The sequence below is a fragment of the Otolemur garnettii genome, unplaced genomic scaffold (assembly GCF_000181295.1).
Source record: "Otolemur garnettii isolate 467f Iridium unplaced genomic scaffold, OtoGar3 scaffold00037, whole genome shotgun sequence".
Lineage (NCBI taxonomy): Eukaryota > Metazoa > Chordata > Mammalia > Primates > Galagidae > Otolemur > Otolemur garnettii.
Window position 1 is genome coordinate 15,549,097 of NW_003852432.1, and position 25,060 is coordinate 15,574,156.

Below are 25,060 nucleotides of genomic sequence, written 5' to 3' on the forward strand. Positions count from 1 at the left end.
AAAAAAAAAAAAAATAGAATCAACATTGCCAAATGTCCATACTACCCAAAGTAATCTACAGTTTTAATGCAATCCCCATTAAAGCACTAATGCCATACTTTGAAGAACTTGAAAAAATAGTACTTCATTTTATATGGAATCAGGAAAAAAACCCGAATAGCCAATACAATTCTTTTAAATAAAAACAAAGCATCACATTACCAGACTTTAGGTTATACTACAAATCTGTAGTGATCAAAACAGCATCGTACTGGCACCAAAATGGAGACTTAGATCTATGGAATAGAATAGAGAATCCAAAGATGAACTCAGCCACAAATCATCTTTTGATCTTTAATAAGCCAAACAAAAACATGCATCGGGGAAAAGAGTTCCTATTTAACAAATGGTGCTGAGAGAACTAATTAGCCACTTGTAGAAGACTGAAACTGGATTCATACCTCTCACCAATAACAAAAATTGATTCTCACTGGATAAAAGATTTAAATTCAAAACATGAAACTATAAAAGTACTAGAAGAGAGTACAGGGAAAATACTTAAAGATATTGGCCTGGGAAATAATATGACCCCTCTGGCAATTGCAGCAGTACCGAAAATAAATAATAGGGACTTATAAACACACACTCATAGATCAAGCTAAAAAACTTCTGCACAATTAAGGGCACTACAACCAAACGGAAGCCTTCAGGGACAAGATTTTTGCATGTTATGATCCTGATAACTAGAATCTACAAAGAACTCAAAGTAATCAATAAGAAAAGAACAACAACCCCACTTCTTCAGGGACAAGAGACTTGAGCATAAACTTCTTTGAAGATGACAGACAAATGGCCAACAAACACATGAAAAAATGCTTATCACCTTTAATCATCAGAGTAATGCAAATCAAAACCACTTTGAGGTATCATCTACCACACATCACACAGTCCCCAAACTATAAATGCTGACGTGGATGTGGAGAGAAGCAAACACTGCTGCACTGCTGGTAGAATTGCAGTGGAATTCCAACCTTTATGGAAAGAAGTATGAAGAATCCTCAAAAAACTAAAAGTTGACCATCCATTTGATCCCACAACTCCATTACTAGGTATCTACCTAGAAGAACAAAAATTACTGTACCACAAAGATATTTGCACCAGCGTGTTTATTGCAGCCCAATAACTGCAATAATTGACAAGTGTGGAATCAACCCCAAATGCCATCAACCCATGAGTAGATTAACAAACTGTGGTATATGTATTCCATGGAATACTATTCAGCCATAAAAAGGATGGACACATCTTGTATGCTTACTTGAATGGAGTTGGAACACATTCTTCTTAGTGAAGTATCTCAAGAATGGAAAAAAGGTATCCAATGTAATCAATACTATTATGAAACCAAATATATAAACACACATTCATATGAATGATAAAACACAAATATAGTTTAGCATGAGGAAAGGGTGAAGAAAGAGAGGGAAAGGAAGGTTGATTGGTGGGAGGAGGGAGGACATTTGGTGAGATCACCTAATATGTGTAATGCCAGGGTATATTTCAAAATAACTAAGAGTAAATTTTAAATGTCTTACCACAAAAAAAAATAAGTAAGTGAGGTGATGGCAATGTTAATCATTTTGAAATAAGCATTCCACATTGTATATCAAATCATCATATTATAGTATGCCTAAATTTTATGATTTTAATTAAAAATTAATAAAAACAAAAAAATGTGAAAATAATATTAATGTCAAATAATAAGAAACTGGTTAAATACATCATTGTAAGTAAATAAAATGCAATATAATGTAGTCATTAAAATGATTACAGGAATGATTTAAAAAATAAATAACACTTCTAAAGTTTAAAAACAAGCCAAAATGTCTGATTGCCATTTAGTAATAAATCAAAGGTGCTAGAAATTTCACACTGTCCCTAGGAGTGGAGGGCTGTGAGGGGTGGGGTTCTCTTCACCAGGCTTTGGTTCTGCCTATGCCTGTCTGTGTGTCCAGACCTCCCATTTCCCTTCTCTTTTCCTTTCCATCTTGATCTTATTCTTTCTTCTTCTTATTTTCTTTCTTTCATCTTTAGATCTCCTAAAGATAAAGAAAAAAAAGTTCTTACCTCAGAATAGGCATAAGCTATACAGGTTATTGTGGCTTACATTAAAAAAATTTTTTTAGACATGCCCGTCCTTGTTTTACAAAGCAAGGAATGAATGTTTATTAGTCACTGAATTATTTTAAAAAGACCTCACTTGTGTTTGATCTACCATAGGAACAAAGACCTTCCAATCTTTTGTCCACATGTTAGAAGGTGACAAGTAGCATATCAAGTAATAGTATTTCTGTGTCCCAGGCTTCCCTCTCGACAACCAAGAAAAGGGAGATAGACCAAATAAAGTAGTCTTAAAATGCTGACAGTGTTTTTTTAAAATGGATCCTCTAAGCCACTGCTTAAATTGTATGTGTAAATCAAGGGAAAGGAGTTGTAGCCAAGAAGGCAGCTGTCACAGCTGAGACCCAGTGATAGGATTGCTGTGAGTAAAGGCCTAACATGACCAGCATTGCCCATTGTACCCTTTTGTGGTCTTTTGATTGAATTTCCATCTTGCAGGGAAGGCTGAGAGAATAGCCTGTAAGTTTTCCTGACATGACCTGACCTAACTCAGGGTCCCAGTCTGCCCGAGCAGCCCATGCTACTGTTGTCGAAAATGACTGTTTATAGAACTGTTTACTTGGTGGCATGCAACCGTTCATTATTTCGAGTTGCTAAAAATAACTGGTATTTCCTCTTCAACAAAAAAGAAAAATACTCCATCCCACTGGGAAGCAAATTGATGGGCAAATCTAATATAGAAAACATATTTCAGTGCAGAATGCGGCCAGCTGTTAGAAGAATTCCTCAGCTTGGTCTCTGGGCAGTGTCATTGAGAAATGGAAAAATATAAAGCAAGATGACACTTCACTGGCTGAATAATCGTCCGGGAGGCACTATGCTCGTGCAGCTTTTGTCTGGCTTTAATGATAGAAAGGAACTTTTTGCGGAATAAGGCTCGCTTTTGTACCTTCCTGGCACCGGGCTGTAATGCAGAGTTCACTGTCCAGAGGAATGGCCCAGCCAGACACAGATCTGCAGTACCGGGAACTACAAGAGAAATGGTTTAAAAGCACTTCCTTCTCTTTCTTTTCTCCTTTTCTTCTTTGGCTTTTTAATCTCCCAAATTAGAGGGAGAAGGGAGAGATGTATATATTTCCTTAACCAGCTGAAAGCATCTTTAAAACTCACTAAAATTTTTCATATTAGGAAACCTACAGTCATTGTTTTGTTTTCCTTTGTTATTTTCAGACTTGTTAATTCTCACCAGTGGCTATAATGAAAACTTGAGCTGAATTCTTCAATGAGAAAATGCCTGTGAGCAACATTTCTAATCCCAGTGCTACACTGACAATCTACAAGGATGATTTGTTTTTTCTGTTGTCTAGACCTGTCCTTCAGAGTTAATTTACATCTTTAGTGTTCTGACAGGGGTCAACACAGGTGAGGCATGTGCTTATATCAGTGATACCAAGTTCATGGACACGGTCACTGCCTCTCTGCAGAATGAATTATCTGTGGTCCCAACAAGGACAACAACATACACAGAACTCTTTTTGAGGATCACAGAATGTAATCAATGTCAAATTCTTTTTAGAATGGTAAAACCTTAGAAACATCCTCTGGTCATTTTGCTGTTGCACAGATAGATCTAACGGGTCACCCAGTGTGAGGAAGAGACCTACCTAGGAGCTTTTAAGCCATCATGAGGTCCTCTGGACTCTTCTCTGGGGTAAGGGTCTGTTACTCAGCACTTAATTTCTTAGTATATATAATTTCCACCTAAGAAAAGTCATTTTCTCTAAAGCTACGCCACTGCAACCCTCAAGCCAAATAACTTTGACGGGTATTCTGGGGTCTGGTCTCTGAGCCTATGAAAGGGAGGGAGAGCAGCAAAAGTATTTAAATAAGTGCTCTCCAATAGAAATGTAATGCAAGCCACAAATGTAACTCTGAATTTTCTAATAGCCACTTTTTAAAAAGTAAGAAAAAAGAGTTGAAACTGATTTTAACAATATACACACATATGTGATTTAATCCATTGCATCCAAAATATTACCATTCTGATAAGTAATCCATATTAAGAAGCTCCTGCTGAATTATTTTCCATTCTGTTCTCAACCTCTTGGAAAGCTGGTGAGTCTTGTATATACAGCACGTCTCTTTCAAGCCAAGTCATATTTCAAGTGCTCGACTGCCACAGTGGCAGTAGTTACCCTGTTGGACAGCCACACTTTAAATGTCTTAACAGACTGTGTGTGCAGTGGGGCCTGGACTGTTGCTGGGTATCAGGACCATCTGATTTTCCATCCATCAGACGTTCAGGAGCAAAGCTGGCTGATGTGTCCGGAACATCATGGAAGGTCTGCCTGCCCCCACACCCCGAACATCCATTCTTACCCTAAGGTTGTGACTTTCTGGGCAAAAGTTTCCTATCCTCCTTCATGATCTCCCTACTTTATCTTGCTTGCCTGTACCCTCTGACCCTGGAGACTTATTCCCACACTCCAATCAGTTAAACTGTCACTCTTTGTTAGGGTATCCATCATTGACACCTTCTGGTGCATTCACTTGGAGTAGATCTTTGAAGCTCCTAACTAAAAAAAGAAAAGAAAACAGTAAATCAAAGTAGTGGAGTGTCAGAAACACAAGGCAAAACTGCATGCTCTCACTTATAAGTGGGAGGTAAACAATGAGTACACATAGAGTACAACAATAGATATTGGAGACTCCAACAGGTAGGAGGGCAGGATGGAGTTAAGGAATAAAAATGACCTCTTGTGTATAATGTCCAGTATACAGGTGATGGTGATGGGTACACTATTTTATGCCTATACAATATATCCATGTAACAAAACTGTACTTGTAGCTCCTAAGTTTATTTAAAAAAAAATTTTTAATGGTGGAGTGATGAGGGGAAAGGTTGAGTTTTGATCGCAACATCAATATTTATTTATATTACAAATATTATTCAGACCAAGCCTCCCATTTCTTTGGTCTTTAGGCCATAGTTGAGATAAGTGAAATTTCTGTTTGGTCAGAGTTTACAGGGGTGGGTTCAGATGAGTGTTATAGACTTGTTTGCCTTATGTTTAAAAAACTAAGCAATTTCATTCTTTCAAATATAAATGTTATTCTTTACTACATACTGGTAGTGAAATATATATCACCAGATGTAATTTAACTAGTTGTAATCCTACTTTGGGAGGATTTAATCTTACTTTAAAATACACCTAAATCTTACCCAAACTCACTGCCTTCTAATCCAAGTCACTAGGCCTCCATGCCATATAGGTATAATCACTTAGCTTATACCGGACCCTGCTCACCTGAGGACATGGTGTTCTTTCACCCAATGAATGGCATAGTAACTGGAGAAAGGGAGAGGTTAAGATTTTACCATGTCACCCCGAGGTTGTATTCCAGACCTAGATCAGACTGGGGAAGGTGCTGGTGCCTCCCAAATTGTGAAGCTAACAGCCCTTGCTGCCCAAGAAAGTAGGACTTTCCCACTCACTCTGCCAGATCTCCATACAGTGCACCAAAGTGGGACAAGCCGCAGGGAGCCACAGCCCACCTTGCCCCTGCATCAGTGCAGAGCTGTTCTCGAAAGCCTGTCATAGGTGCTGCAGTGTCTGCTTTATTGTCATAAGCAAACATAAATAACTTCTCCTCAAAAAGAGTTCAGTATTGCACAGAACTCTCCTAAGAACAGAGCAAAACAAAAATGGGAACAATAGAAAACAGAGAAAATATTGATGAGTTTTAGTGAAATGTCCTCTGTATGAAAAATCTGAAGTGTAATACTAGTTAGGATTTCAGCCCATGTGTGCATTTTCCCTTCTGTGGTCTGCTTCAGTCTCCAGGCACCTGTGAGTCTTCTCTCCATCCCTTCCCTCTTTGGAAGGTGTCATGAAGTGATGGCAGCTTGGGTGTGGAAGGCACATTGTATCAGTTTCCTGTGGGTGCTGTAACAAATCACCACAGACAAGGTGGCTTAAAACAGCACAAATTTGTCAAAATAGCACAGTTCTGAAGGTCAGAGATTGTGTAGGTCTCAGTGGGTTAAAAGCCAGGTGTCAGCTGGGCTGTGTTTCATCTGATGGCTCTCTGGGAGAATCTGTTGCCTAAAGGCTGCCCACGCTCCCTGGCTAATGGTCACACATAGCTACACTCTCTATTTCCCTCATCACATTCCCTTCTCTAATTCTGACCCTTCTACCTCCCTTTGTTAAGGACCCTTGTGGTTATACTTTGATAATACAAGAAAATCTATCTCATGATCCTTATATTTAATCATACCTATAAAGTCCCTTTTGCTATGTAAGGTAACATGTTCATAAATTCCAGGGATTAGGGCCTGGACATGTTTGGGGCAAGGGCAACATTATTCTGCCTACCACATCCATTCAGGGCTATTCCTATGTATTTTCTCCTGTGTTCCCTGGTGGTGGTTTTCTAGCTCATACTTGAATATTTATAACGGCCAAGAGCACATCATCACATCCTCTCTCAAAAGGACTAATTTCATCTTGGACCAGTCTCCCTCTACCTCCTCTCCACTGGTGTGATTTTTTTTTTTTTAACTTGGGATATCAACATTTTTAAATTCAATTAACTTTCTTATCTTCTTTTCCATGATAGGTTCTCAATCCTTTCTCCATAATGATTTTGGTCTAGATGATATATGTGTCTGGCTGTGTCCTAAAAATACAGTCCCTAGAACTGAAATCGGTGTTTCAAGACTAGTCTGACTAGTGCCAAAAGAGGAAGGACTCCTGTGGCCCTGGACACTGTCGCTGATGAAGCCTGAATTCCACCAGCTTATTTTATGGCCATTCTCACTCGGTTGAATTTCATTTTTTCATGGGTAAAATAGAGCTACTGATAATACCTGGAAAGCTTTCTTAATCTCTATACTTTCATTTCCTCATCTATACAAGGGAAATGAGAGTGCCTTCTTATAAAGCTGATATGTGAATTTAATGAGACCTTCTACTTCCAGCCCTTCACAGAGTACCTGCCACATAGCAGGTAGTCAATGAAGTGTTCTGCTGCTGCTGTCACTACTAAGACTGCCACTACAGCTGTCATCGTCATCATCTAAGACCTAAGTTCACAAAACCCTGAGTCATTTGCACTTTTTCTTAACTAAAAGAAATTTTAACTGAAATTTTCTTTTCTAGTTTTATAAATCTTAACAAATAACCAGTACAGATAAAGTACTGTGCTAGGCCCTATGTGTGCAGTGGTTTATATAAGTTGGTGATTGTGCACTCAATGCCTTTAACCAACTCATTCATAAGCTGGAATCAAGGATCCAGGTTTTAAGCTACTGGTGGAAACCTCTTGCCTGTTTAGGTCAAGCCATTAATCAACTCATTTGACTGCAGTCACTGAACTCTTTTGAGTTTGTTCCCACTGTTGTGGCCTTTATCTCATCTACCGTGATATTTTGAAAAGTCTTCACAGCCAGTGGGCCTGCTAAAGGGAGGAGAGCATTGTACACATCACATTTACAGAGTAATAAATTTGAGAGGTGTGAGGTGTTAATAAACACTCTCAGGAAAATAGCTTTTCACACCGGTGCTGTGACTCCAATTCATACTCACTTTATGGTTTCTCTCTTAATTACCCAAGGTGCTTTCCTCACACCATTTAGGCTTATTGCATTTCTCCAGAGTCAACATCAAGTGTACTGATTTTAGTTAGCGCTCATTTCAAATTTATCCTTTGCATATTTTGGCAAAGTGTAGCACCTCGCAGCCTTGGAACATAGCAAGCTGCAAAATTCCTGGGGAGAGACACATGCAGAATGTCATCCAGGAGATGTGTTCTTGTCACATATTCTTTTCAAAGAAATCTTATTTTGGTGTGAAAGATTTTCAAAGATTGCGAGTTATGGGGATAGTGACAGTGAAAGAACAGGAAATTAAAGCTTCTGTTAAAGGCGTTTCAATGACTGAAGCCGAAGCGGAGAGAAACTGGACCCTAGATCTCCTTATTCTGATCATCCTGTGACCCTACAGCATTTAGGTGCATTTGAATTCGGAATATTTTTTGTAAGGGAGAGATAGAAGAAACCAGCTAGGTTTTGAGCTAAGCAGACTTTGAGGACTGGCTTGAGAAGCAAACACCTTTTTTATTCTTGCTCTTTTGTCAAACCAGAGCTTACTCAGATCTCTCATCTTCTCATGAGGCATTCTCTCATCACCCAGCTGAAAATTTTAATTCCTCCTCTGTCCCATTCAGTACTCCCTTTCATCTTACTTTTATCCACATCACTTATTACCATTCAGTGTGCTACATATTTTACTTATTTATTAAAGAGCCACTGCTCCTAGAATCTCAACTCTGGGGAAAGGATTTTATTGTTTCTTTTACTTTGTTCACTGCTGAATCTACCTAGCCAAAATAATAGTAGCTGGCACATAGTAGGTATTCAAGAAATATTTATTAAATGAATATAGGTACATGGAAAAGGAATTTTTGGAGGGATGGAGAACCTGCAATGTTGGGGCCACAGGTGACCTTCCAGATCCCCAAATGCAGCTCCTCAACTGAATCCAGATTTTATTTAAAACAAAAAAAGTCCCTTTATTAAAAGGATTTGTTCTAACCAGGCACAGTGGCTCACACCTATAATCCTAGTACTCTGGGAGTTCAAGGTGGCTGGATTACCTGAGCTCACAGGTTTGAGACCAGCCTGAGCCCAGAGCGATCTCTAAAAATAGCTGGGCATTGTGGCAGACACCTGTAGTCCCAGCTACTTGGGACGCTGAGGCAGGAGAGAATTGCTTGAACCCAAGAATTTGAGGTTGCTGTGAGCTATGACACCATGGCACTCTACTGAGGACAACAAAGTGAGACTCTGTCTCAAAAAATAAAAGGATTTGTTCTGTGATGTTTGGATGTATTCAAAACATCCTTGAGGCCACACTCAAGGATCCAGAAGATCATAAGTGGCCCCAAGGCTGCAATTTTCCCACTGCTCCATCTTATCTTCACTGGAATCTGAGTGGCCATGTCTTTCCAGTAGATAAGAGTGGACACCACCCTCCCAAGAAACACATACATTTCATTTTGTAGGACAATTAATCCCTGTGTGACTTGGACAAGATAATTACTCATTATAAGAAATTCATAAAGCAAAATCCCCTGTAGCTATGCTTCCCATTAGTGTATCAGTATATTTGGTAGTCAGTTTGTAAACAGAGCTACTTACCTGCTCCAGAAAGCAAAGGAATGTTGCTATTGTTAGCTAATATCTTTTGCTCTAATATACCTTTATTTGGATGTCTATTTATTTCCCTGCCAAATCTACTAGTGTTAAAACCATTGGCAGAATTTTCTCCCAGACCTCCTATTGAGCTTGCCTGTGTGCAGACCATTAGTGCACCAGTTCCACTTTTTATTTGTTGAAGTTGGTTGACTCAGAGGACAAACTTTGTGAGTTTGCTGTTTATTCTAAATGGAGTCATTAAAATAACTAACATTAGGGATGTGAGTATTGTAAAAAATATAGATGGTAATAAAGTGCAATAGGCTATAAAAAAATCTAACAAACATAAAAATTGACTAGGCCATTCTCTAAGAATTTATTTTAGAAGTCGAATAGTTAAAACAAACTTTGAACACATATACATATGATTATAACTGTGTTGAAATATGTTGCTTTCCTCCTTCTCAGTTCATTGCCTTCCCGAGTTGCTTTATATGAGCTGTATAAAAGTTTTAGAAATTCATAAGCCAGAGACCTCTGTATCAATTGTTTCCTATAATATGTGTTTTATATATTCTTTGTAAAGGGTGAGTAATTCTTTCCAGTACTTACTTGATTTTTCTGTTTTATGGCCCATCTGTTTCCTCGTAGCCCAGGTCATTCACAAACGAACGATGCCATCATAGAAAGTTGGTCTTTGTGGAGGAAGATAATTAGGCAGTCTGATGTTCTCCTGTAATAGGAAAGAGCTGAGATGCTTTCTTGTACACACTTTGGTCAGGAAGTTTTCTAAATCTCCCAATTGTAGACATAGTTATGGTTATTTTTCCTTCTGGTGATTTACTTTCTTATGGGAAGAATTTTTATTACATAACAAAAAGTATTACTTTTGATTTTTCAAATGTTTGAAATCTATGTTAAGTAAAAGAAAATTGAACCTTGCCATCTCACCAACATTTACCTTCAAAAACTTTTTAGTAGCACTTTGTTGACTGAGTTCTCACCTATCCACTCACCACCCCCATCAAAATAGTTCTTACAGAAAAGGTAAAAAAGCATGCTGGTAGCACATTTGTCTAAGTTTGTAGTTGGTATTAAATTTCTCTGCTTTTTTTTTTCTCTTGCAAAATAACAAAGGAATAATATTTAAAAGCCTTCAAGTTGTCGAAGTCACCAATAGAAGAAAAAATAGATGGCATATTTATATGCAGAATGTATCTCAATCTAAGGCCTTTCTCATTTGTTTTATTGCTGGATGGTATGAAATAGGCTGAGCTCCTATGACTGAATTATTCTACATCTGTGTTCATAAAATGCTAATCTGGATTCTTCCAGCAGTGAGATCATTTTGCCCATGAATTTTGGGAAAGACTGAAATTGTAATTGTACCCTTTGCAGTCCTATTATTTTATTCCAGTTACATATATTTTCTACTCTAAATGGCTGTGACTATAAAGTAATAAGACTGGTTTTGACGAGGCACCCCTGCTAGGCTGTCATTTTGTATCACACCTCATAAATTAAATGAGGTAAATATTGAAAAATGGTGGGCCTTGACAACACCTTCCTACTCAGTCCCAGGCTTCCCCTCCAAGATGTCCAATTGCAGTATTGCTAATTCAGACTAGCAGCAGAGGCTGGCTTTGATTCTTCCAGGTATTGGCAATGATGATGAGGACCCTTTTATGAAAGTACAAATAGGTTATTTTTAAAAATAATGTTATACATCTTACGCAAGTACATATAAAGTATAAAAGTTTTTCTTGATAGAATGTGTTATTACATTTCCTACTGTATATCGTGTGGTTTTCCTTCCTAATAGGTGAAATGCGGAATGATTTATATATCACCATAGAAAGGGGAGAATTTGAGAAAGGAGGAAAGAGTGTGGCCAGAAATGTGGAAGTGACCATGTTTATTATAGACAGTAATGGCCAGACCTTAAAGGTATGTTTGTTAACATGGGATATTTTTTGGTAAAAGAAGTCTAAATAATTGCTTGAACTTCTGATTTGCATTTTTCTCTCTTCTATCCTATTTTTCTTCTCTCCTCCCATGTAGTTGCGTTTTTTTGTTTTGTTTTTGTGTTTCTGAGTCACAGCCTCACACTGTTGACCAGGCTAGAGTGCTGTGTCACCCGCCCAGCTCACAACAAGCTTCATGACTTTCAGAAAAGAAAGAAGAAAAGCAAAACATTTCATTTAATTACATCAACAATTTTCCTATAGCAGCTATTCCTTAAATACAGTAGTTTTTCATTTTTTCCCTTCATCTATCATAGTTTTGGAGATGAATGTTTTTTCTTTGTCAACTGAGTAAAAAAAAAAAAGCTATCACATTTATTCTTACATATTTTCATTCTAACCAAAGCAGGGTGTGACGACTAGAGTACTACTTCTCACTGGGGTCATAACAGTAGGTTCCTTTATGGAAGAAGTATTTTTTGTGCGCCCCCCTTGATAGAGAAGCACAGTTGCCTGTCAAACATGAGGGTTGGCCCTGGGACTTAGTCAGTCACCACTAAGGCACAGAACAGGCTTTCGACTGCAGCAGGTCACCAACTTTGCCAGTAGTTGAACTCCAAATGGGGCATACAATGGCCCAGCTCCCACATGTCGCCTTGGTCCACCCTTGGCACAGGAAAGCCTGGGAGACGAGCTTCAGAGTGGAACAGATGCAGCCTGCTGGGCAAGAGCAGGCGCAGAAACAGCGCGACAAGGGACCGGGAGGCACTTCCCATGAAGTGCTGCAGGGAACAGGCAGGGAGAGCCAAGTGACGGCTCTGCCTCTTTCAAAAGCACCTTCCACTGGAACTGTCTTCAACCCGCGTGTTTCCTTTCTTAGGATTTCATCTCCTTCGGCTCTGGAGAGCCACCGGCTAGTGACTACCACTCCTTTGTGCTGTACCACAACAACAGCCCCCGGTGGTCAGAACTGCTGAAGCTTCCTATTCCTGTGGACAAATTCCGGGGCGCTCACGTCCGCTTCGAGTTCCGACACTGTTCCAGTAAGTGTGCGGTGGTGCTGCCTGCCCGCAGGTCGTTGTTGTGTTGGGGTAACCTGGTTACTGAGGTGTAATGACAGGCTGATCTGCAGAAAGTGTGTGACAAACTCAGGACCTCCAGGAGAGAGCAAAGCAGGCAAGGAGGTCCCAAGAGGTAAGTGAACTCACTTCCCAAAGAGCCGGTAACGTCCACCGCAGTGATTTTCGCCCGTGTGCTATGAAAGGATCTCAGGTGAGCTGTGAACATTTTTAAATGTCATTAATTAAATTATTTTCAAAAGAAGTTCAAAGCACAGTAAGTATATTCTTTTTTGTTGTTGTTGTTCTCTTTTTTTGATCAGCATAAATTGTGCCACAGACATTTATATGTAGGTTCAAGCGTGCTGTGAGATAAAAAAAAAAGGGTTGAAAAGCACCGTTCTACAGAAACAGAGGAAAGAGAAAAATAAATAATAAATATACAGGAAATCTAGCTTTTCCTTAGATTGCTTACTTTCATAAAAATCAGTTTGCCACTTATGGTCTGGAAAGATTAGATAGAAAGGGGAAACACAGCATTAAAAACTGGACTGGTTCTGGTGGTCTTAGATGACGCTAACCAGAACGATATCGCTAGGAGCGGATCCAGCTTTCAACAGATCAGGGAAACCCTCTGGGACTTGTCTGGGCTGGAGAGGCCACTAGAAAACCCAAAGGGTAGGCTCAGATTTATATCGTGTATCTCCATCACTGTACAGTCGCAGATGTATTCAAATGAGAATCAAATAATGTCACCAGAGAAGAACTTGGAGATATGAAGTAATTATCTCATTTTATAGATTTAACCAACCCCAGACATAGAAATGATATAGGATTTGTCCATGTGAACATCACTATCCATAAAATTGTGATTTTTGTGTGTGTCTCTATTTTAATTCTTTTGTACTCATTACCACCCCCTGAAGCCCCCACTTTTTCCCCCTATGAACCCCTAGACCAGGGATATTCTGCTATTTCCTGCATCAGTGATTGTATCTTAGACACGCCCCAGAGTGTGTGTTCTGTCTGGTGAACCTTGCTTTGGGAGCAGTATAACAAGTAAGAGCTCCAGGAAAATTGCATTATTGGAGAAGCTTCAGGCTCCCCTCTGGTCTGGAAGGACTAATTCTTTGCCAAAAGATATATGCTGACTTCACCTGAGCAATGCTATAATTCACCCGAGGTTCAGAGGAGAAGGACTTTGTTCATTGCTGGAACGTTGGCATATTTCATACCTGGCTCAGGGAGCTCCATAAATTATACTTTTCTGGATGTTTCAGAATGCAGAAAGATGGCTAGCAGAGTCTTATGATTCTTCCAAATTCCCAGAAGAATTCATGGAAAGGACTGGGAAGAGGAAAACATAAAGGTCTTGGAAGGTTGCCGCACTATTCCTTGCACCAGTCCTTGTTATAAATTCTCATTTGGGCCTAATATGAGCTTTGAGCTTTAAGGCAAGAAAAAGAGAGAGAAAATAAGGGTGAAACAATGGAGAAAGGGAAAAAGAGCATTTGGAGAAACTGTTATAATTCAGAACTTGGAAAGCAGAATAAAGGCTATTTTTAATAAAATCTATTAGATCCCTGCGTCTTATCTTTGTACTTCAAACATTGTTCACAGGTTTGGGCTTTTTTAATGATCGTTGTTACTAAAATTTAGAAGAAACAAAAAAGCATAAAGAAGAAAAATACCCCTGCAAACTACAAATAACCAATGGAATCAGTGTATCCCACAGGCTTTCCAGTGTTTCTCTGTGTGTACATATATTAATTCAAAAATATTATGTGTTCATGATACAGATGTTTATTCAACACTCACTATTTGCCAAGCACTTTACTGGGGACTGGAGATAGGTTCACAAACACATCAAAATAGCTCCTCTCACAGAGTTTTATCCCAGAAAGGAAAGACAGGTAGCAAGTGAGCAAATAAATACATAATATATTAGCTAGTAAGTAATATGTGCAGTGAAGAAGACTTAAATTGGGTTGGGGATAAAAAGTGAAGGTAATGAGTTACTATTTTACATAGGGCAGTCAGGAAAGACCTCTCTGATAAGGAGACTAAAGAAGTAAGGGCCTAAACCCCTGGGGTGCCAGGGGAGAGAATATTTCAGGCAGAGAGAGCAGTACAGAAAATGCTTGGCATTTTCAAGGAATAGCAAGCAGGCCAGAGAAGCAGCAGGGGAGCCAGATCTCATACAGTCTTTGGCATCATGGTGAAGACTGCAGATTTTATATGGTGTGAGGAGAGCCTTAAGAGGACTTGGAGGGAAGATAAATCTGGCTGCTGTATGGATAATAGATCATGGGTAGGCCAGTTGGAAATAGGAAAACCTGTTGGGAGGTGTTTTTAGTCTTTCAAATGAGAGATGAATATGACTCCTGCTCTGAGATGGTAGAGGTTCAATTTGTTTTTGCAGAATATTAACAGATTAGATGTGAATGAAGGAGGAATGTCCAGGATGACCTAACAATTTAGGCCTGAGAATGAAGCGATCATCTGATGAGTCATAAAGACAATAGGAAGAATCTGTTCAGGAAGCAAAAATGAAACATTCCATTTTAGATAAGTTAAATTTGAGATGGTTATTAGGCAGTCAAGATATCCACAATAGCCAATGGAGTGAGGTCCAGATTAGACACTTAAACTTGAAAATGGGACTGTATAGTTCAGTAGTTTATCTGTTGTAAATATTTAATAACCAGCACTTGGACAGGGGAAGCCCTGGACTATAGCATTTGCTGATTTCAATAGTGTAAATACTCCCGTTATCACTGATTTCAAGTCAGTGATGTAAGTGATGTCACTGAATGTGGAGTTGGGGAAAGATGTGCACTCCAAGCTCTTAGGAGCCCTTACAGTCTAGCTCCAACACATCGCTGATTCTAATGGGTTTGAAAGCCTGAGACTGGATGAGAAGCCTAGGTAGTTAAGATAGCACAGGGAAGTCCAGGGTTGGAGCCCTAGGGCATCACTACATTTAGAGCAGGAATAAGAAGGAGCCAATCCATGATAGTAAGAAGGAATAGCTGGCAGATGGAAGGACAGTCAAGGAAGAACAGAATCAGGCAGTTTGTCAAGAGAGGATTGATCAGATATGTCAGGTACGTGCGGTAAATCAAATAGACGAGGACTGGTACATTATTTAATTTGTCACCATGGAAGCCACTGGATCTGACAAGTGGCGTTAGTGAATTTATGGTAATGAGCATGAGTTTAAGAGTGAGATGGGCTCAGTGCCTGCGGCTCAAGTGGCTAAGGCACCAGCCACATATACCTAAGGTGGCGGGTTCAAATCCAGCCCAGGCCCGCCAAACAACAATGCCAGCTACAACCAAAAAAGAGCCGGGAAGGTGCCAGCTGTTGTGGAAGGTGCCTGTGGTCCCAGCTACTTGGGAGGCTGAGCCAGGAGACTTGCTTGAGCCCAGGAATTAGAGGTTGCTGTGAGCTGTGATGCCACAGCACTCTACCCAGGGGGACAGCTTGAGGCTCTATCTAAAAGAAAAGTGAGATGGAGGAAAGGAAGGCAAAGCAGTGAATAGTGACAAATCTTTGGTGAAGTTTTTTACAAGAGCCATGTTGATGCAGAAGAAGACTCAGTATTGTCAACATGTCAGTTTCTAACTGGATCTATAGACTCACTACAATCCTAATTAAAATCCTAGCAAGGGATTTTGTGGATAGGAAAAAACTGAGCTGAAGTTCATATGGAAAAGCAGAAGCCCTAGAGTGGCCCATGCAGTATTGAAGCAGAAGAACAAAACTGGAGATCAGATATCAACTTCAAGACTTACTAGAAAGCTACAGTAATTCAGATAGCATGGTCTTGGGAAAGAATAGACAAATAGATCAATGGAACAGAATGGGGAGCCCAGAAATAGACCCCCATAAATACAGTCAGTGACCTTTGACAAAGGAGCAAAGACAATACAATGGAGGAAGACAGAATTTTAAACAAATGGTCCTGAATAAATGGATCATGGACCTAAATGTAAAATGCAAAACTGTAAAATTCCTGAAAGAGAATATAGGAGAAAGTCTTAATCACTGTGGATTTGGCAATGTAACACCAAAGACATGAAAGAAAGAATTGATAAGCTGAACTACATTAAAATTTAAAAATTCTGGTATGTGAAAAGAACTATCAAAAGAATGAGAAAACAAGCCACAGACTGGGAGAAAATATTTGCCAAAGACATATCTGATAAAGGACTGTTATGCAGAAATACAAACAACTTTAAAAATTCAGTAATAAGAAAATGAACAATGTTAACAGATACTGAGCAAGGAAGATATACAGATGTCCAAAAAAGCTCATGAAGAGATGCTTTCTATCACTTATCACATGTTGCCAGGGAAATGAAAATTAAAACAAGAACAGGATATTACCACACACCTATTAAAATGGCCAAAATCGGCTCGGCGCCTATAGCTCAACCGGCTAAGGCGCCAGCCACGTACACCTAAGGTGGCCGGTTGGAATCCCCAGCCTGGACTCGCCAAACAACAATGACGGCTGCAACCAAAAAATAGCCGGGCGTTGTGGCGGGCGCCTGTGGTCCCAGCTACTTGGGAGGCGGAGGCAGGAGACTCGCTTGAGCCCAGGAGTTGGAGGTTGCTGTGAGCTGTAATGCCATGGCACTCTACCCAGGGGGACAGCTTGAGGCTCTGTCTCAATAAATAAATAAATAAATAAATAAATAAATAAATAAATAAAATGGCCAAAATCCGGAACATCCGACAACACCAAATGCCGGCAAATGTAGCAAAGGATCTCCCATTCATTGCTGAGGGAATGCAAATGGTCCAGCCACTTTGGAAGACAGTTTGGTAATATCTTTTAAAACTAAATAAACATGCTGTTACCATATGATTCAGTAATAATGGCCCTTGGTGTTTACTCAATGGAGTTGAAAACTTATGTCTACAAAAACCTGCACATGGATGTTTCTAGCAGCTTTTCATAATTGCCCAAACTTGGAAACAACCAAGTGCCATGGCATCACATCCTTCAGTGGATGAATGAAAAATTAAACTGTAGTGTATCCAGACAGTGGGCTATTACTCAGCACTGAAAAAAAATGAGTAATCAAACTATGGAAAGGCATGGAGGAACTTTAAATGCATATTGCAGAGTGAAAAAAGGCAATCTGAAAAAGCTACATAAGGTATGATTACAACTACATGACCTAGAAAAGACAAAGTCACAGAGACAGTAAAAAGATCAGAGGATGCTGCAGCGTACAGAGGATTTTTAGGGTAGTGAAACTGTAGTGGCAAATACCCATTATGATACAGTGATCCAGACCCATACAACACGTAACACCGAGAGTGAACCCTACTGTGCACTGTGGGCTGTGGGCCATAACAATGTCTCAGCATGCATCACTTGTAACTACTGTACCACTCTAGTGGGGGCTGTTGAAGGTGGAAGAAGATGGGTGCGGGGGAGTGAGTAAGAGTTACATGGAAAATCACTGTACTTTCCTCCCAATTTTCATGGGAACCTAAAACTTCTCTAAAAAATAAAGGCATTTTAATAAAAGAGGAAGAATACAAGAGAACTGAGAAATGGGATGGTAGCCTCAATAGAACAATGGGTCATATGTGGTTATTGTTAATTAGATGTAGCTGTTAAGGCACGTTTATTTAGTGGAACTGAGTCAGAAGAAAGGAAGGACCATGATAGAGAAGAGAGAGCCCTAGGAACAATGTCCTTGGAGAAAGGCTCATGGACTGTAGCAGGCAAGGGAAGGAGGTGGCCTCGGTAGGAGTGAGGACAGTTCAGGATAGTTCTGGTACTATGGGAGGGCACAGGGGCAGGTGGGTTAACAGGTGGGTGCTGGAGCAGGTAGGATCTCTCTACACATCTTCTGAGGGTAAAGAGAGTGCCAAGAAGCTGGAGGCAGAGAAGGGAGAAGAACCAGTGCAATAATCACCTTAGAAAAGCAGGAAAGTGAGTTGAATAGGTAAATGTAGAAAGATCGCCCAGCTTGGAAGCCCTTTGCAGTTTATGTGTGTTAATTAAAGAGATATTACTCTAGCTTGATGTGGGATAAACTGCAAATTGGATTTAACCAGGTTGGACTGTTAGAGTGGAAGTGTGAGGGATGGTGGATGTTTGCAAGGAAGTGACTAGAATAAAGTACCATAGACGTGGGAAGTGAGAGGGAAGGGGGCAGAAAGTGGATGAACTGTAGGTTGCAGAGGGCAGAATTGTTGGAGTAGGGTACTAGAATGAATTGGGAAGTTAGGAGGTAGAATCCATACATTTAGGGCTCTTCGTTAGTGAAAAGAGACCGCACTATGCGTTCTGTGTGTAACAGTCCATTCAGCTTATTAATCCTGATCTAATAGCTCAGGACAAAAGGTCGAGTACTGTAAACTTTGCTTGCTATTTATTTTTATTTTAAAACAAAGAAAATTGGGGAAAACTATTGTTTTTGTCATCTTAGATAATTTTTTTTGTTCTGGAATCTTTATTCTTTTTGTCTGTCTGTATTAAATATCACAAACCATGTCAAAAACATAAACAGTCAAATAAATGTAGGAAATTATTTCCAAAGAAGTCTTCTCCTCTAACTCTTAAGATCCAACACTGGCATCAAACGTGAAAATCTCTTTTCAGACATCTTTGCAGAGATTTTTGCTTAACTTTTAACAAACATCAATATTTTTCCCTGTCTCTCTCTGGGTTGAAATTAATGATTTTAAACAAAAATCCTTTGCTATAATCACATTTTCAGGGATATCCTCAAAGTAGAGGCCAACGCCAGCTATCCAGAATGACTGAGTGAGGTTCCACCTCTCTGTGGTTAAATGCCAAGAGCAATTTTGCTTCTAAACCTCTTGTCTGATCTTCAGGGTTACCAAATCTACTCCTCCAGCCCAAGTCTTAACTGCATCCCAAAGCAGTTTTCTATTTAAGTGTAACTCTTGTGTGGGAAAGAACAGCCCTACAGCTTAATAGGCTGCTGGCAGCTCTCTGCCCATCTAAGTATGAAATACAGGGGGAGAGTCAATTTGAAAACAAGCTGCTGTTAATGGTTTCTCCGTTTTTGGAGAAAAGAAGATTGGTGGAAAGAACTGGAATTATACTTATGAGATCTACAACAAGTTACCTAACATCTGTGATCTCAATGTCCTGATCTATAAATAATTGCTAATGATCCTTGGCATTTCTAGCCATTGTAATTCTTAATTAGGCATCTGAAATCCTCATTGCCTCATTTCCGGCTTCTAGAGTGCTGGTTCAGTAAACCTTCCTCAAACTACAGTTTGCAATTCCTATTGTCTCTCACTGTACCTAACCTTTTCCAGGGAGGTAGCTTCCATGGAGTTCACTGTCCTCACATGTATGCATTTAGGGGGAAAAAGTCCTGCCAGGGACCACAGTAGAGCTTAGAGATTCCCTTTCCATGAGTAGCAAGTAAAACATTTCATTTCTCACTTATTCGTTGACTTAACATATATTTCTTGAGGACCTACTGTGTTCTTGGTACTTTTTGAAAATCAGATCAGAATCCTGTCCTCAATAGTGCTTAGGGGCAAAGAGAAGAAACAGACACTCCACAACTTCAGGTAATAAATCCCATGAAAAAATTTAGACAAGAAATGCAAGTTGCAGGTTAAGCATCAGGAATATGGTTAGAGAGTGGCTACTTTTGATCGATGACTTCTTCTAATGGCTGCTTTCCATGGTGTGGAGGGAGCGAGGGTGTAGGGGTGGTATTTCTGGATGTTCATGCTTCCAGACAAGCTATGTACCTGAACACAGATGTGCAGGCGTGCACTTGAATAAGCGAGTGATTCTTCTTTCTTTTTTTTTTAACAGCAAAGGAAAAAGGAGAGAAGAAGTTGTTTGGTTTCTCTTTTGTGCCCCTGATGCAGGAAGATGGCAGGACTCTTCCAGATGGCACTCACGAGCTCATCGTGCATAAGGTACGTCAGTCAGAGGCTGGTGATGGGCAGGAGAAACAGGACTGAAATATTAACTCCCCATCTCACCACTCTGGAAAAGGAAAAAAAAATGCTTGAGAAGGACATTCTTTCGTACAGTTCTTTGTAGGGAGAGTTTTTTTGTTTTGTTTTGTTTTTTAAATACTCTTTCCACATTCTATTTCATATCTTAAAATATATTGTAGAGATGATTTATTTTTTCATCTTAATTTAGGGGTGATATTTGGATAAATCTGTATGTTGATCTTAAATCCTTGCCTTTGCCATGACAGGATTAAGTAAACCTTACAAATAACTTTTTAGATACTGCATGATCTTATTTCGATAGATCTCTATATCTCCAGAGGTAAATTTAGCAAGGTCAACATTACGTGGTTTGTTTGTTTGTTTGGTGGGGGGGGGGATAGGTTGTTCTTACTAAGCAAGCTGAGAAGTGGCTATACTTTGTCATGACAAAATTAGCAGCTATTCTTTTAAATCAAGAACTGTCATAAAAACATTTGGAACAGGCTCAGGCTCAACACCTGTTGCTCAGTGGTTAGGGCACCGGGGCTGGTGGATTTGAGCCCAGCCTGAGCCTGCTAAACAACAATGACGACAACAACAACAAAAAAAAAATAGCCGGACCTTATGATGGGCACCTGTAGTCCCAGCTATTTGGGAGGCTGAAGCAAGAGAATCACTTAAGCCTTAAAGAAAGATGGAGACTTTACCTCCTTCGTGTTTACATGGATGGAGCTGGAACATATTCTTCTTAGCAAAGTATCTCAAGAATGGAGGAAAAGTATCCAATGTACTCAGCCCTACTGTGAAACTAATTTATAGCTTTCATATGAAAGCTATAACCTAATTATAGCCCAAGAATATGGGGAAAAGGGAAAGGGAAGGGTGGGGAGGGGAGGGAGGAGGATGGGTGGAGAGAGAGTGATTGGTGGGACCACGTCTATGGTGCATCTTACAAGGGTACACGTGAAACTTTCTAAATGTAGAAATTGTCTTAAACCAATAGCTAAGAAAATGCCATGAAGGCTATGTTAACCAGTCTGATGAAAATATTTCAAATAGTATATAAAACCAGCACATTGTACCCCATGACTGCATTAATGTACACAGCTATGATTTAATAAGAATAAATAAATAAAGATTAAATTAGAAGTGGAAAAAAAAAAAAAGAGAGACTCGCTTAAGAAGAGTTTGAGGTTGCTATGAGCTGTGATACCACAGCACTCTACCGAGGGTGACATACTGAGACTCTGTCTCCAAAAAAATAAATAAATAAATAAATAAATAAACCACATGGAACAAAGTATACTGTAGTAGGCAACAAAAAGAAAATTCACAAAGCATGAATCCCATAGGAATTATCTGAGAATAACAATAATAATGAAGTATAGAATAAAAATACATTTTCAAATTGCATAGGTGATTTTTTTCAAAATATTTCTCCTTTGCATTCCTCCATTTCTATTTCCACGTGATGGCCAGGCCCTTGCTAACTCTCACCTATGCTCACTGGTCCTGCCAACCTGGATCCATGGTCCACCCAGACATTAGAGTTGTCCATTTACAGTCCACATCCAACCAGGTCATTTCCCAGTTTAAGACCCATTCAAAAGCTCCTCATTGCTGAGAGAGTAGATCCCAGGCTTCTCAGTAGGCCAGGCTTCCACCTCTCTGCTGTTTGACTTCTCACCACTTCCTGCCTCTTGCTCAGTGTTGCAGCCACATCCAGCTGTTTTCTGGCTCCTCACCCCCTGCCTGATGATTGAGTTTGCTCTGCTCTGCTCTGCTCAGCCCCTGGGACTCCTGGAGTCATGCCTGCCCCTGCCTGTCCCCTTACTACCTTTTGCTCATCTCCTGAGGTTCACCTTGGCCACAGACTCCATCAGGAGCTGTCCCCCATTTCCTAGCCCAACTCCCGGTACTCCCAGCTGGCCAACGGCCCTCTCCTGAGCTCCCTGGGCACCTGCACACTGTCCCAGAATAATCTGATGATCCCTGCCTTTATGAACCCTTCAAGAGCAACAGCTGTGTTAGAGGGATTCTGGCAGGAGGAAAATGTGCAGTGAAGATGTATTGAATGAATGAAAAACAATGTAAACAAAAACTTTTTTTACTTGTAGATTACTTCCAATAAAATGAATGGCAATACACAGCACACCTGGTATTTTCTATTTTAATGTGATAAATATTTAGGTGCTTATTAATCATTCATTTCCTCATTATTTATTAAACACATATATTGACCACAAACTATAGCCGGGCAATGTTCTGGTGCTGGGGAAAATAGTGACAATCAAAACAGTCGAATCTCTCCATTTCTGGCACTTATATCCTCTCTACTTTATAAAATGACCTCAAGGAGCTAACAGTGTTGAAATACAAAGAAAAAAACTATTTGAAAGAATAGTAACCAGTAAAGCAAGCAGAGGAGTTAAATGTCCTAGAAATGGGGGTGGTCTGTTTAATTTCAGCTTTAGGCTTGAATGTCCCTTATAAGAGATATATACTATGACAGGCACTGTCTTCAGCTTCAGTTTTCAGAAAAACACAAATGGTACTTTATATAGATATCTACATGACATTAAATCTTGAATCAGAAAAAGCAAGACTGAGGCTCAGCACCTGTAGCACCATGGTTACAGCGCCAGCCACATGCTTCAAGGCTGGCGTGTTCCAGCCCAGCCCAGGCCAACTAAACAATAGTGACAACTGCAACAAGAAAATAACTAGGCATTGTGGCCGGTGCCTGTAGTCCTAGCTACTTGGGAGGCTGAGGCAAGAGAATTGCTTAAGCCCAAGAGTTTGAGGTTGCTGTGAACTGTGACAGGTTGCTGTGAACCGTGATGCCACGGCACTCTAGCCAGGGCAACATAGTGAGACACTGTCTCAAAAAAAAAAGAAAAGAAAGAAAAAGAAAAGGCAGGGCTGAGATAATTAAAACTGGGCTCCAGTTTCCTAATAATATATAGAAGAGTGAATCACTTCTATGCAATATACCACATGTAGACTCTCACTTCTGGGGCAGAGGGTGCTACTTAGACACTGGAAACTGGTTGACATCTCTAAACAAATGAATATAGCAAGATTCTTGATTGCTGATTGGAAAGATCCGTATGTTTAAAATGCCCAGAGACCAGGTGGCAGAGCAGCCTTCTCTGTGTGAGCAGTTAGAAGTGCAGCTGGTACTGATTCCCTGACAGAGGCCTATCCTTGTGCCCTGGCCAAAACTTGTCTTAAAAGCAGGGCTTTGAATCAGTTGAAGCACTTATACGAAGTTTGACTTAATACCCAGAATTTTAATCCATAGAGAAAGATTTATTAGAGCTTGAAAAATTTGTCCTCCCCAACAAAGGAGGCTCAGTATGGTGTGTGTAGGTTGTCTACCTTGGGGCAAACCTACATTGTATAGACCCATCAGGAAGCATTAACTCCACAGAAAACCTCCACGTAGCTGAGTTTTCTTATGAATAGAGTTATTTAGTGTTGCTTATTTAAAGAGCCGTGAAAATACTTGCCAAGTATAAGAACTTTTATTTTTATTCTGGTTGATGCTGTGGTTTTCTTTCTCATAGTACTGGGCCAACAAGTTTGGTTTCAGCTCAAGGCCACTTGTACTTTATGATTATAAAACCATATTTCCAACATAATACTTATCCTTATTCTGCTGTGGCAGGAAGGCAACGCTGCCTGCTGACAGTCGCAGACTTGAACTTATTATTTATTTATTTAAATTTCCGATTAATCCAAGGGTCCAAACAATTATTTACGCTGTTTGCATTGGTTAGGTTAAGTTCAAGTTGCAGTTGAGCCCTTCACCCAGGAGGTATGCCATAGACCCCTACTGAACTTATTATAAAAAGAAAGAGGAGAAGTTGATTGCAAATCACTGGCTGAAAATATAGCCCATTTAATAAGTGGTGTGAAGACTGGAGTGAGTACTGGGGTGTGGGGGAAAGAACTAGATCCCTAACCGGCTCCGTACACTAAAACAAGCTCCAGACAGAAGTAAGAAAGAAAACTGCTGACAGGGCCTTGAAAGTATGGGTGAACATTTTTATAATCTGCACGTGAGGAGAGCATGTCTAAGGATGTTTAATGTTAAAAATTAAGTATAAAAAATTTCTGAATTTGGCTATATAAAATTTAAAATGTTTATATTAATAAAATCATCATAATCCAGGATTAAAACACACACTAAACTGAAATACAGTGTGGTAACACAGCTTGTAAAGGGTTACTATTCTCAATTTTTCAAGAGTTTTCACAAATCAGTAACGAAAAGAAAAATTGATAAATGTAGGAGCTGAAACATATTCTTCTTAGCAAAGTATCTCAAGAATGGAAGAAACAGTATCCAGTGTACTCAGCCCTACTATGAAACCAATTTATAGCTTTCATATGCTATAACTAAGAAAATGCTGTGAAGGCTATGTTAACCAGTTGGTTGAAAATATTTCAAATGGTATATAAAACCAGCACATTGTACCCCATGATTGCATTAATATACACAGCTATGATTTCATAAACTAAAATAAAAAAATAAAAATTAATAAATGCAAATGTGTAAAATACACGAATAAGTAAAGATAGACTAGTTAAGGAATGAGAAAACCTTTGGGAGGTTGAGGTGGGAGAATTGCTTGTGGCAAGGAGTTCAAAACCAACCTGAGTAAAAGTGAGACCCTACCTCTATAAAAAATAGAAAAATTAAAAACAAATAGAAAAATTAGCTGAGTGTGCCTATAGTCCCAGCTACTTGGGAGTTGGAGGCCAGA

At 39.6% G+C, this 25,060-nt stretch overlaps 1 protein-coding gene across 1 annotated transcript in view; it reads left to right on the plus strand.

Moving 5' to 3' along the window:
* Positions 1 to 25,060, plus strand: part of DOCK4 (dedicator of cytokinesis 4) — a 249,780-nt gene that overhangs the window by 79,636 nt on the left and 145,084 nt on the right. The window contains exons 13-15 of the mRNA XM_023513222.1: positions 11,121 to 11,245; positions 12,143 to 12,305; positions 20,158 to 20,264. Coding sequence (XP_023368990.1) covers positions 11,121 to 11,245; positions 12,143 to 12,305; positions 20,158 to 20,264 — 395 coding nt within the window. The remainder of the gene's footprint in view (positions 1 to 11,120; positions 11,246 to 12,142; positions 12,306 to 20,157; positions 20,265 to 25,060) is intronic.